General features: G+C 47.3%; 1 protein-coding gene across 1 annotated transcript in view; it reads right to left on the bottom strand.

Moving 5' to 3' along the window:
* Positions 1 to 7584, bottom strand: part of TMEM178B (transmembrane protein 178B) — a 343980-nt gene extending 336396 nt beyond the window's left edge. Inside the window, exon 1 of the mRNA XM_006094716.3 lies at positions 7191 to 7584. Within this exon, the coding sequence (XP_006094778.1) occupies positions 7191 to 7572 (382 nt within the window). The 5' untranslated portion in view covers positions 7573 to 7584. The remainder of the gene's footprint in view (positions 1 to 7190) is intronic.
* Between the last annotated feature and the right edge of the window lie 3882 nt (positions 7585 to 11466).

The raw sequence follows: 11466 nt of genomic DNA, 5'->3' as shown, positions 1-11466 counted from the left end.
GAATTTTCAGTAACACCAGAGGCTCACCCCGATGACAGTGACCAGCGCCCTGCCTTGGTCTGGCGCCCCCACTCACCTGCTCCACCATCCCGCCGCGGCCGATGCCCGCCATGCTCCGCGCGGGCCCCCTGGTGGTCAGCGCACGTATAGAGACCGGTTGTTCGGTTATTCTGCTGTTCAGTCTATTTGCATATTAGCCTTTTATTATATAGGATAGGAAGTAAGGAAGTCCTTTAAAAAGATGCATGCATTGTCTCAAAAACAGCAGCTGCCCAATCAAGATGTTAGAACAAATTTTCTGTCTACTCATCCACCAAGCATGCAGTCCCTCTTCTCTGTGTATTGCTTGGGGTAAGTAGTTATAAAAATATCTGCATCTGAATGAACATTTGTGACTACTGTCTAATGTCTAGATGTATATGGACATGTCTGTGTGTATGTGTGTGCATGTGCTTGTGCGTATGCGTGTGTGTGTGTGTGTGTGTGGTGTGTGTGTGTGTGCGTGAAGGGTCAAACTAACCCAGAGTTTGTTTAGGATTCTGTCTGAAGGCCTAGGATCACCTACTAATAGCAGAGAAGGAGAAAATATTTTTAACTGACAATCCAAAGTGGGATATAGGAATCGATCCTCTAAATTGATTCTTATCCTAGTAAAAGAATAAATAAGCTGACCTTCTTGAACAGAAAAAGGCTTTTGACTTTGTTGACTCAATAAGAACAGCTCATCCCTGAGTTCCCTAACTAGCTGATCCCTCATCCAGTTGATACTGACGTGACCTCCTGAGGAAGAACCTGTTCCAACCAGTCATGACAATGCACTTGGGAACCATGAGCTAGAGTGTAAGTTCCCTCAGGACAGGAACCACATTATGCCTCTTTCTTCTCCTCCAACACCTAGCAGAGGGCTCGATATTAGTTCACACAAACACTCCATCCATGTTTTTGTTCCGGCCCTCCGGTCCAGTTTAAGAACCCATTGTGGCCCTCGAGTCAAAAAGTTTGCCCTTCCCCTGAGCTAGAGTGTAAGTTCCCTCAGGACAGGAACCACATTATGCCTCTTTCTTCTCCTCCAACACCTAGCAGAGGGCTCGGCACACAGCAGGTGTTCAAAACACATCTCTCTACCCCACCCCCTCTCTCTCTTCCCACCCAATCATTTGCCCATAGAATCACAGGGCTCCTTCCCTGTCAACACTCACTGGTGAGTTATATTTTCAGCATGACAGTGGAGGACCGATGTGACTAAGAGTGCACTGACATGTACATCTGGGAGTACATATAGGGTATGCACAGGGATCATGCTATATATAAAGACCGTTGGTGTCTGTATGTGTTTGCCTGTGAACAGGTCAAGCCTCCCTATGTTATAAAACCAAAACTAATGGAACTATTCAATTATTGGCTTACATGCACTTTGTGCTTCCTAAGGGCAAAGACACTTCATGGCACTCACTACCTTACCTTTATTATATATTGGTTAGCTCATTAGACATTATTTTTTATTCCACACATATTTATTTATTGTCAGGCTCTACCCCCTGGAAGGTTAGCTTCTCCATAATGCCCAGCCCCAAAGCCTTCAACAAATATTTGTGGAATGAATGAGGATGTCCTTCATATCTATAACCTCAGTATCTACCACAGTGGACAAAGTAAATACTCAAAAACATATGAAAATAATGTGCGTGCGCTTTGCTCAGCAGGTCTCAAAGCGAGATGCAAGCCACTTGAAAATACCTTCCTTCTCAAGGCTAAGATGATGTTTTCAAACAGGTCTCACCTCAGGGAGATTCTAAAATGACTTCCTGTTTCTTTTTTAACTCAGGGGGTCAATATACCAGCCTCTTCTCCACCCTATCCCTGCCCCAGCAGACTATGGTGACAGTAGAGTGCAGTGGGTGAGTTCCCAAACCTGGAGCCAGAGTTTGAATCCAGCACCTTCGTGAGACTTGGCAAGTTCATTGGCCTTTCTGTGCCTCCATTTCCTCAATTATAGAATAGGGATAAAATAACAATAATAGAGTATTATTATGAAGGATAAATTAGCTAATACATGTAAAACTCTTAGAAGAGTACCTGGCATCGACATTGGCAATTATTACTATTAATCATCTTTCCCACCAAGTCAACTTTGCCAGTAACTTATAATGAAGTTGGGACAGGGAAAGGACAGAGAAAAAGAGAAGCATGTAAGAATTCTGTGAATCAAAGATGGAAAAATTAATAAAATATAGATATAGCATAAATTTAAAAACTTCTTCCCCAAAGCATTCAAGTAGCAATGTTTCTTCACAAGTGTAGAATGACATACTTAAATTTAAGCCCGTTATCACGTTTAGTTATCCTCATATGAAACAAAGTATGTGCTTGGTCTTTTTAGAGGCTATAGGCCCCACGTAGCACTCAAAACAGATCTTTCTGTGATGATGGGCAGGTTCTCTAATCTGCACCGTCCGATACCATAGCCACTAACCACACATGGCTATTGAGCATTTCTAATGTGGCCAATGTGACTAAGGAAGTAAATTTTTTATTTTATTTACTTTTGATTATTTTAAATTTAAATAGCCACATGTGGCTCGTGGCTACCCTATGGGCAGCATAGCTACAGGAGACTTGAGTATACAAGCTCCTTGACTGGGCTCTTGCCTGCTCTCCTGCTCCTGGTCTGCTCCTCTCCTTCACCTCAGAAATCACATTCACAAGGCCACGCAACTACTGTTTCACACGCCCATGGTTGGGCATACTCTGGCCTCTTTGCCTAAAATGCCCTTCCTCTCCAGCCACCTCCAAACTCCATGAAAATCTTGACCAGGTTTCATTTCTCCGAGGCAACTCTGCTTCCCCCACCTCCCGCCTTACCTCATCCCACTGCTGACACAATCTATCACTGCCTCCTCTTTATTTTTCTGAGTGTTTCTGTTGCTCTCACCATCCCATAGTTGTCATTTATTCTCCGTGGTGCTAACAGACTATGGGAATTTTGAAGACTGAGTCTCATTCATTCCTTCATCCTAGTGATGTGTGCCCATCACATAATATGTGCACAGCAAATATTTGCTGAGTATATTATTAATTTGTGGATATGTATAACAGTTTATTAAAATAAGTCTCAAGCTATTGACAACCACTCTGTGATTATGGAAACTATGTAGGTCAAACTCTATTATAAGGCCGGTTATCAAATAATTTTAAAAAGTTCTTAGAATCTCAATTGAAGGTCTACTTATTTCAAGTATAGCATTTCAGTACAAATCAAAGAATATACATGTTCTCTGGAACAAAATCCTACCTGTAGCTGCTCCTCCTAAAGGTCTGGAAGTCTCTTGGATTTCAGAAACTGATCCTGTCATTGATCTGCCCCCTGTGCTTGCAGTGACTTACTAGGGAGACATGGACAAGGTTGAACAGCAAGAAGACAGAGGACCTGATTATGGGCACAGTCATATGGGAATTCAAGGGTACTCTATCCTTGCTACACCCTCTACCCAATCCTACCTCCAAGAAGGAAATTATTAAAATATAATCTAATGTAAAAAATAATGATTGTGAGTGATTTGTATCTGTTTGATAATATATGTTATCCCCTCCCACAATAAAGTATTGTGTTTCCCTTATTCCTTAACAAAGCTTTTGCTCCAAAAAAAATCTTTCTTGTTAAATCATGTAGCATCTGTTACAATATTAACCTGCCCTGAGAGCCACACTGGTTCTTTGTTTTTTCTAATCACAATTTTCCAACTAATCCTTTATTTGAATTTCACACCAGTGTTCCTACAATTAGAAAAAGCACTTGACAGATACATTTCTGTGAACCTAATTTGTATAAGATATTTCCCAATAGCACCCATCTGGTGGCTATATTTTACAAATGATTATCTTTCCTGCCCTCAGGAACTTACAGTTCAATAACTCAAACAAACAAATACACAGTGACCAGAAATGTGTATTTGTGGGTACAGTCACAGCAGCTGGGCACTGAAGACATGGATTTCAGAAAGAACATGAGTCCAAAGGACTTTATCTTCAAATCAAATATAGATCTGACTTTTATCTTCTTTTTTGTTTGTCTTTTGTTGTTGTTGTTGTTGATCCTCACCTGAGAATATCTTTCCATTGATTTTTAGAGAGGAGAAGGGAGGAGAAGAGACAGAGAGAGGGAAACATCTATATGAGAGAGACACATCAATTGATTGCCTCCTGCACAGGCTCTGACCAGGGCCAGGGATCGAGCCTGCAACTGAGGTATGTGCCCTTGACCAGAATTGAACCCGGGACCCTTCAATCCAGGGGCCAATGCTCTATCCACTGAGTAGAACTGGCTAGAGCAACTTTTGATTTCTTATTAATTATGTGATTTTGTTTTGTTTTGAAATGCACAAACAGCACTTTCTAATGTGATGAACATTAATTTAACAAATGATTGAGTTCTTAGGGGCTGCATGATCATTTAGATAAATCTCTAATTTTCTCATGATGTTTCAAAGAAAGACAAAGGCCTAAGATATCTTTTGAGGCTGATAATGAACACTGTGAGATAAAAATCTTTCCTTAAGATGCCCTAGATCTAAATATAGGGATATTCATTTCTTTTTCTAAAATTCCTTCTAAAATCTGCCCATTTGGGAAGAATACTGATTAAATCTAGAAATTACATTCGGTATATTATTGGAATGACTTGTGAATTCTACTAATAAAAGATGTACTTATTTCCAAAATGTTTCTATTGCTGCTTATAGAAGATCTGGCTTTCAAAGATTCTGTTTTGAAGTTAAAAATGAAGATAGTGACCTTACGCCTATGAAGATTTGTAATGCTGGCATGCCATCTATCTCAATAATATCCAACAAGAATGTCAAATGGACAGAACGGCCATGGTGAGCGGGTGCTTGCCATTGACAGTGATTGCTATATTTTGGGTGATGGGGAACAGGATGTCCATTAGTTGGAGTGAAATACAATGCCCTGCCAACTCTAGGTATCAGTGCATTCAATCCCCCTGCTGTGCCGTGTCCATTTTCTGTTGCTGCAATTAAAAATCGGTCAATACACAGTCAAAATGTTGTACATTCCTCCCCTATCCCTTTCCCTGTCACTGTGTTTCCAGCTCACCGGAAGAACATGTCACTATGGTAACCAATCCTCTGGTGCACAGGCCAAGTCAACCTTTCTAGCTGGATTGCTAAGCAGAGCAACAGGGAATCAAAGCCCTTATTGCAACCATCAGAAGCCATGAATGCCACCCTCCTTTTTTTAAGTGAGGTTAACCAATACCAGATAGAAGGACACCTGTCTTGTTTCGGGAGACGTTCAAGGCAGGAAATTCAAGAATGTCCTTCAGTAAGTCCTACCAGTGTTTATCAGTCATTATTAACATGAATTCTTCCTCACATTCTGGCTAACTTCCTACCATTCCAATTTTAATGAAAGCAGAAAATGAGGGATAAAACAACACTTTATGAATCTGAGAATCTGAAAACTGCTATGAAATCACCCATGGTCAAAAACTATTCTGCTTGCTCTTCTTTCCCCAAAATCCAAACCCGAGTTGCTCTCTTCTGGAATTCTCTAATATCCATATGTCTTTACAAACTTGTAGAGCTCCAGATGGGTCACCCTGCTCTAAAAAGTGCCTAACATGAAACAGATGTGATGTTTATAGTATTAACACACTCGAAGCCAAATTAGCTAAAATCCCTAGTCATTCTACAGAACCTACAACACAAGCATTAAGATGGGTTCTGTCTGGACTTACCTCACCTAAGTCTGAATGGCCACCTAGACCATACCTACTGCTTGTCATTCTTAAACAATTGGCATTTTTATTAACAGTTTTTATCCATTTCAAAATTTTTATAAGTTAAAGAACATCTGTTCTCACAAATTATATTTAAAAACAGCATCAAACCTCCATTATAATATTAAATGTCATTAAGAACTGTTTTATATCGTGGCTTCAAAGGCTGCTGATAAACAACATCCTTTTCAGCTTACCACCACCATTTAATAGTTGAAAAGAATGAAACATAGCAGGGAGTAAAAGAAGACTCTTGAGATCACACCACATCCTCCAGGACATAGCTACCATAGAAGAGCAATATTAATATATATCCAGCCCTAGCCAGTTTGGCTCAGTGGATAGAGTGTCGGCCTTCGGACAGAAGGATCCCAGGTTTGATTCTGGTCAAGGGCACATGCCTTCGTTACAGGCTCAATCTCCAGTGTGGGGCATGCAGGAGGCAGCCGATCAATGATTCTCTCTCATCATTGATGTTTCTATCTCTCTCTCCCTCTCTATTCCTCTCTGAAATCAATAAAAATATATTTAAAGTATATTTTAGTGGGTTAATGGAACAGGAAGGTCCCCAAAGTATGTCATGCAAAATTTACAAATTTCATTTTAAAGCAGACTTTAAAATGTATGTGATCATACTAACATATCAAATTTTTGTGGTTTGTAAATACAGGTTTTTTTCCTGTTTTGGTACACTTTGGTATGGTATTCTTTTTTTCTCTGCAGTGCCCACTTTGTTGTTACCTGAAAAACTACTTTTTTGTGCTTGTCAGACCCCGCTAAACATTGCATGCACACAAGTCATTTGTCAACCACTTTCTCAAAAAGAGAAATCAAGAATTGTGGTATGATGCCACTGGGTCAACAGGCTTTGAGTTGCCACAGGGCAGGAGCTGGAATTTGTTGATATTTATATGACCAATGCCTGCAACATGCCTAGTAGAGTACAGCACTTAGCAAACGTTCCTGGCATCAGTAAGGCCTTCTGTTTGAGATGTTTCCCCCACTTTCCCTTGATGAATCAGTTCAACATCTAAAAAGATTAAAACTAGGAGTCTGACTACCCCAACATATCACTCTTAAACGGCTTCCTCTGTTAACAGCACATTATAGATTTCCTTCCTTTTAAAAGACTGAACCAGCATTATCCTACCCTGGACCATGCGAATCTCAACAGACAAATGCAAGACAAGAGGCGAGTAGGGAGAGGTAAGCCTCTGTCACCAGCCACTGGGAGGCAAGTTGTGGCCACTCCAAGGTTTGGGAGAGCCTGACAACCTGACCTCCTGGACCCAGGAGGCTCACTAGACCTCCGCCAGGCTTAGGAGGGAGGGGGCTGCCGGGCCTACGCGGGGCCAGGCTCTCCGCAGCGCCACGCCTCGCTGCTGGCGCTTACCTTTCCGAATGAGAGCGGCGATCTCGGGGTCGAAGCCCTGCCGGTGGCACTTTCTCCAGAGGCCCATGTTGGTGGAGTTGTACTGCCGGCTGCATTCGTCAATGGGGCTCATGGCGAAGAGCTGCCTGCGATTCCGGGCCCGGAGGAGTTTGCCCTCCCAGCGGTCCAGGCGCGAGCGGCTCGCTCGGAGCGGCAAGTTGTTGTTGTTGTTGTAAATGAAGCCAGGATCGATCCGGCGGGTGTTGAAGGCCTTGCACCTGTCCCTGTGCTTCCTGGCGTCCGTCTCGTACCAGTGGTCCGAGCAGATGGCCACGGCCAGCATGCCGAGGGCGCAGAGCGCTAGCGAGAGGCCCGTGTAGAGCAGTAACCTTCCGGCAGCCATGCCTCCGCTTCGCGGCTACACCATGGGCATGATCCGCCGCAGCTTCGCCTTCCCTCCGCGCGCCCGGAACAAAGCGGCGGGCGGCCGAGCCCAAGGGGGGAGGGGGACAGGAGGGACTCGCGGCGGCTACCCGTCGCCCCCCGCCTGCCTGCGCGCGGCTCGGGGAGTACGGGGTGGGGGCGGGCAGCCTACAAAGTTCTGATCCGGAGGGGCTCTGGCGGGGCTCCTGGGCAATCTCCGGGGCAGGTGCAGCCTCGGGCGGCAGTGAGCAAGGGCAAGGCCGCCTCCCCGCCCCTCTCTGCCCCGCAGGCAGCGAGTGTTCGGAACCGGCCGAATCCGCACACAGCTCCGGGCGCCGCAGCCTCCGGCCGGAAACTAAACACCAAGTGCCCTCGACCGCAGTGGGGTTGCTGGGCTTTCTCTATGAAGGCGACGACGGGGCCCACTCACCAGCTTTCTTGGGGTGAGGGCGGGCTGTCAGGAGGAGCTACTCAATGACAGGATGCACTGAACCCTCGAGAAGCGGCCGGTTCCGCGAAGGAAACCTCTTGATGCTAGGCTGGCGGCCCCGAATGTCGCCTATGTCTCCCTCTCAGCAACTCTCCCCTTCCGGTCTGCCAAGAAATGTTTTTTTCTGAGTCGGGTCTTTTAGAAATCTCCGTCTCCGGTCGCCAGCAGGTCCCTTGCTCTGTCTGGCCCAGCACGCTGCGCTCAGAGGTGGGCTCCCGTGGGCGCACGGTCTTGGCCGACCTTTCGTAGCGAGCTCCTGGTTCTGCCTTTGGCCTAGCCATTCAAGCCTCCCCTCGGGCCGGACGGCGTTACCCGATGAACCGTGGCCCGGGGTTTGCGGCGACTGGGGGGCTGCTGGCTGGCGTAAGGGGTAGGCTGGGACGAGGATGGCGCACCCGGCAGGGCGCACGGCACAGGGTGCGCGGAGCTGGGCGCTCGGCGCCTTCAACACCATGGACAGGTCGCACGATTTCGGCGCGCGGCCCGCCAGGCAGCCAGTCCCCGGGGCGTCATGCCGCCTGCCTCTGCGCCGTTTTCTTCTCGGAGTGTCCGCCCGGCCTCCTCCAGGCCCGCCTCTCCCGCGCCGCCGCCGCCTCACTTCATCTGGCTCCCGTGGAGCCCGGGAACGTGCCGCCCAGGTGCAAAGAAAATACTGCAGGCACCGAACACAGAGGCCCAGCCCTTCAAAACAACCCGCCCCTTCCCTGCCACCTGAGCCCGGCGCTCTCGCACCGTTGTCTGCTTTGCCCAACTACGGTCAGCTGCTCTCAGATTGCACCATTTTTTACGCAGCCCACCCAGGGCCAAGACGCCGGCTCACTCGGCAGCGTGCGGAGAGTAGCGTCCTGGCCTCCGCGTCCCACGATCAGGCTCCCTGCGCGCAGTGGTCGCCGAGGTGGATGGGGAGAGGGTGGGGGAGGGTGGCTGGGTCGCTCGCCTTCCCCTCCCTGCCTCCTCTAGCCGCCGCGGCTCCGGGGCGTCGCGGGCTAGGCTAGTGCTGGGGAGCGGGAGCCGAGGCTGCGCCCGGAGGGCTGGGGAAACTGCCTGGCCCGGGTGCGGGAGCCGGAGGAAGCCACTGCTGCGCTCGCTCTCTCGGACGCCGGGCGCTGCAGCCTTGGCTAAAACCCACAGACGAGAACACGGAGCGTGCAGCCCTAAGCTAGTGATGTCATCCGTGCAACGTGAGCCTCATCTCTTATTTTTCTAGCCTCCTTAAAGATAAACTGCACCATTTCCCAGGCACGAAATGTCTAAGCCTTATTCTTTGACCAGGCAAGTCAATGGTGTCGAGATAGGTATGTGCCCAATCACATCCATATTTATGCACATATACATATATGTGGTATGTAGCATGTTTGCATGCATTATTATAAATTTAGGAATGTAGCCTCCATCTCTCCCGTTTCTCTCTCCAGTGGTGGGAAACTCCCTCAAATCGGCCACAGTTCTTTAAAGAAAAGACTGCTTATTGCGGAGTGGGCATTCTGGGAGACTGAAGAAGTTCGCTGCGTCCCCGGTTTGCGTCGCTGATGTCTTGGATCCTATTTGATCTTTGTTTTCCCCAGAAAGCCACCGGTGCTGTCTTGCTAGCTATAGGCGTTTGCTCCAGAGGCTGACCGCGTCGGCAGGTTACCACCGCCAGCCCCAGACTCCCCGACACACACCCACCTCCACCTCCCTCCTCAGAAGGAAAAAAAGAAAGAAAATTGGTCCCTTCAAGACAAGAAGAGAATTTTAATTGAGAGGGTGCTTAACAGATATTTTGAAAACGCTCGAGGGTTTGAGCTTTGAGGAGGAGAGTGGGGTTCAATGAAACGTGGGTGTGGGATTTGTCCTTATCTGGATGGCAGCTGAATTTAGGCTCTGCCGAGGCTCTGGGAGGTAGAGCGGGACCCCAGACCTTGAGCGGGTGGGCCGCAGGCGAGTCGCACTTAATCCCACTTCCCCGCTCACGTGAGACAGCGCCGCAAAGGCCGGGAGCCTTCCTCCCAGGTTGAAACCCTAGATTTTTCACTCTAATGCTCACCCCTCATTTTCACCCTCACTCCAAAGTCGAGGGCCCACACTGCTGCGTGACGAACTGCCCCAAGAAAAAAGAGAGTGTCCGGCACCCTTTTTTGCACAATGGGGCCTGCAAGCCAAAATGAGCGCACCTCCACCATATTTTTTTTTTCTTTTTTCTCCTTCCTGGGTTTTGAAAATCGCCTACGAGGCGTTTCAGTGCCATCTAGTGGGGGAGGGGCGTGCCTCACTTTTCCTCCCTTGATGCTGCAATGGGATTTGCTGAAAGGACAGCAGAAACTGAGAATGTCCGCTGGGGTCTCGGATGCCTGGCTGGGCAGGGACTGTCGGCATGTGTCCTTTGCCAGCTCCCGGTCCCCTGGGTTCCCTAGGCTGATGAGGCGGAGCCAAGAGACTTTGACCCCAATGGCTTCTCACCTTTCTTTCCACCCTCCTCTTACCAGTTCTCCTTCCCCCGACAGTGAAAATATGGAAACAAGGGCAAACACTCAGCACACATGCAGACAATGTCATACATTTCTGGAGCTATTCTTTTCTGTAAAGCCCAGAGCACTTTTAGGCTAACTGAATGCCTGCGTTTGACAGTAGGGAGGAGGCAGAAAGGTGAAATGGCATCTACAAGGTCACTCAGGAAATTGGGGCACAGCCAGCATTAGAGCCTCAAGCTCCTGATTTGTGACTCTTCTCCCCCTGAGAACCAGCTGAAAGAGGTGCCCCAGAGACCCCTGGAAGCCCAGGCAGTTGCCCATTCACAATAAATATGCCTGTTAAGTCTGCCTTTATCTTTCCTTCCTCTTACATTATTCCCCTCCTTTCTTACTCCTGTTTTTTAACTTTCCCCTGGCCTGGGCCTTTGGCCTGCTTCCAAGCATGTGCCTGGCCCACCACTCCCCACCCAGCAGTCCTGTGATTTGGCCCTGCTGGGGAAAGGAGCCCACTGTCCTCCTCTTTTCTGATCATCATTGAAATTCTATTTTAAAAGTTTTGTCCTTGATGACCTCCCCAAAAGCCTATGAAAGATGTTGATTTGAGACCTGCTTTGGAGTGCAATCTTCTTGGACAGCCCATTTATGGATGACCCTGGTCTTTGGGGCTAAAAAGATGGTGAAGTCTTCTTCTAGACTATATGACTACATGACTTTCTTTTCTTAATTGAGTGATTTACCTTTCTTCTGTCTTCTTCCAATTCCTTCCATCCTGTTAGCTACACTATCTCTGTATTTCCAACCTAGTCTTTCCCATTTGCACCTACACTGTTGTAGGATTACAGAATCTCAAAATCAGAAGGTACTTAAGAGTCAGCCACACAAGAATGCATTAATCTCTCCTAGAACATTTCCCAAGAAGTAACTGACCAGGCTC

This window comes from Myotis lucifugus, unplaced genomic scaffold (genome assembly GCF_000147115.1).
Source record: "Myotis lucifugus unplaced genomic scaffold, Myoluc2.0 scaffold_141, whole genome shotgun sequence".
In the NCBI taxonomy this organism is placed as follows: Eukaryota; Metazoa; Chordata; class Mammalia; order Chiroptera; family Vespertilionidae; genus Myotis; species Myotis lucifugus.
This window is presented reverse-complemented; position numbering and strand designations above follow the sequence as displayed.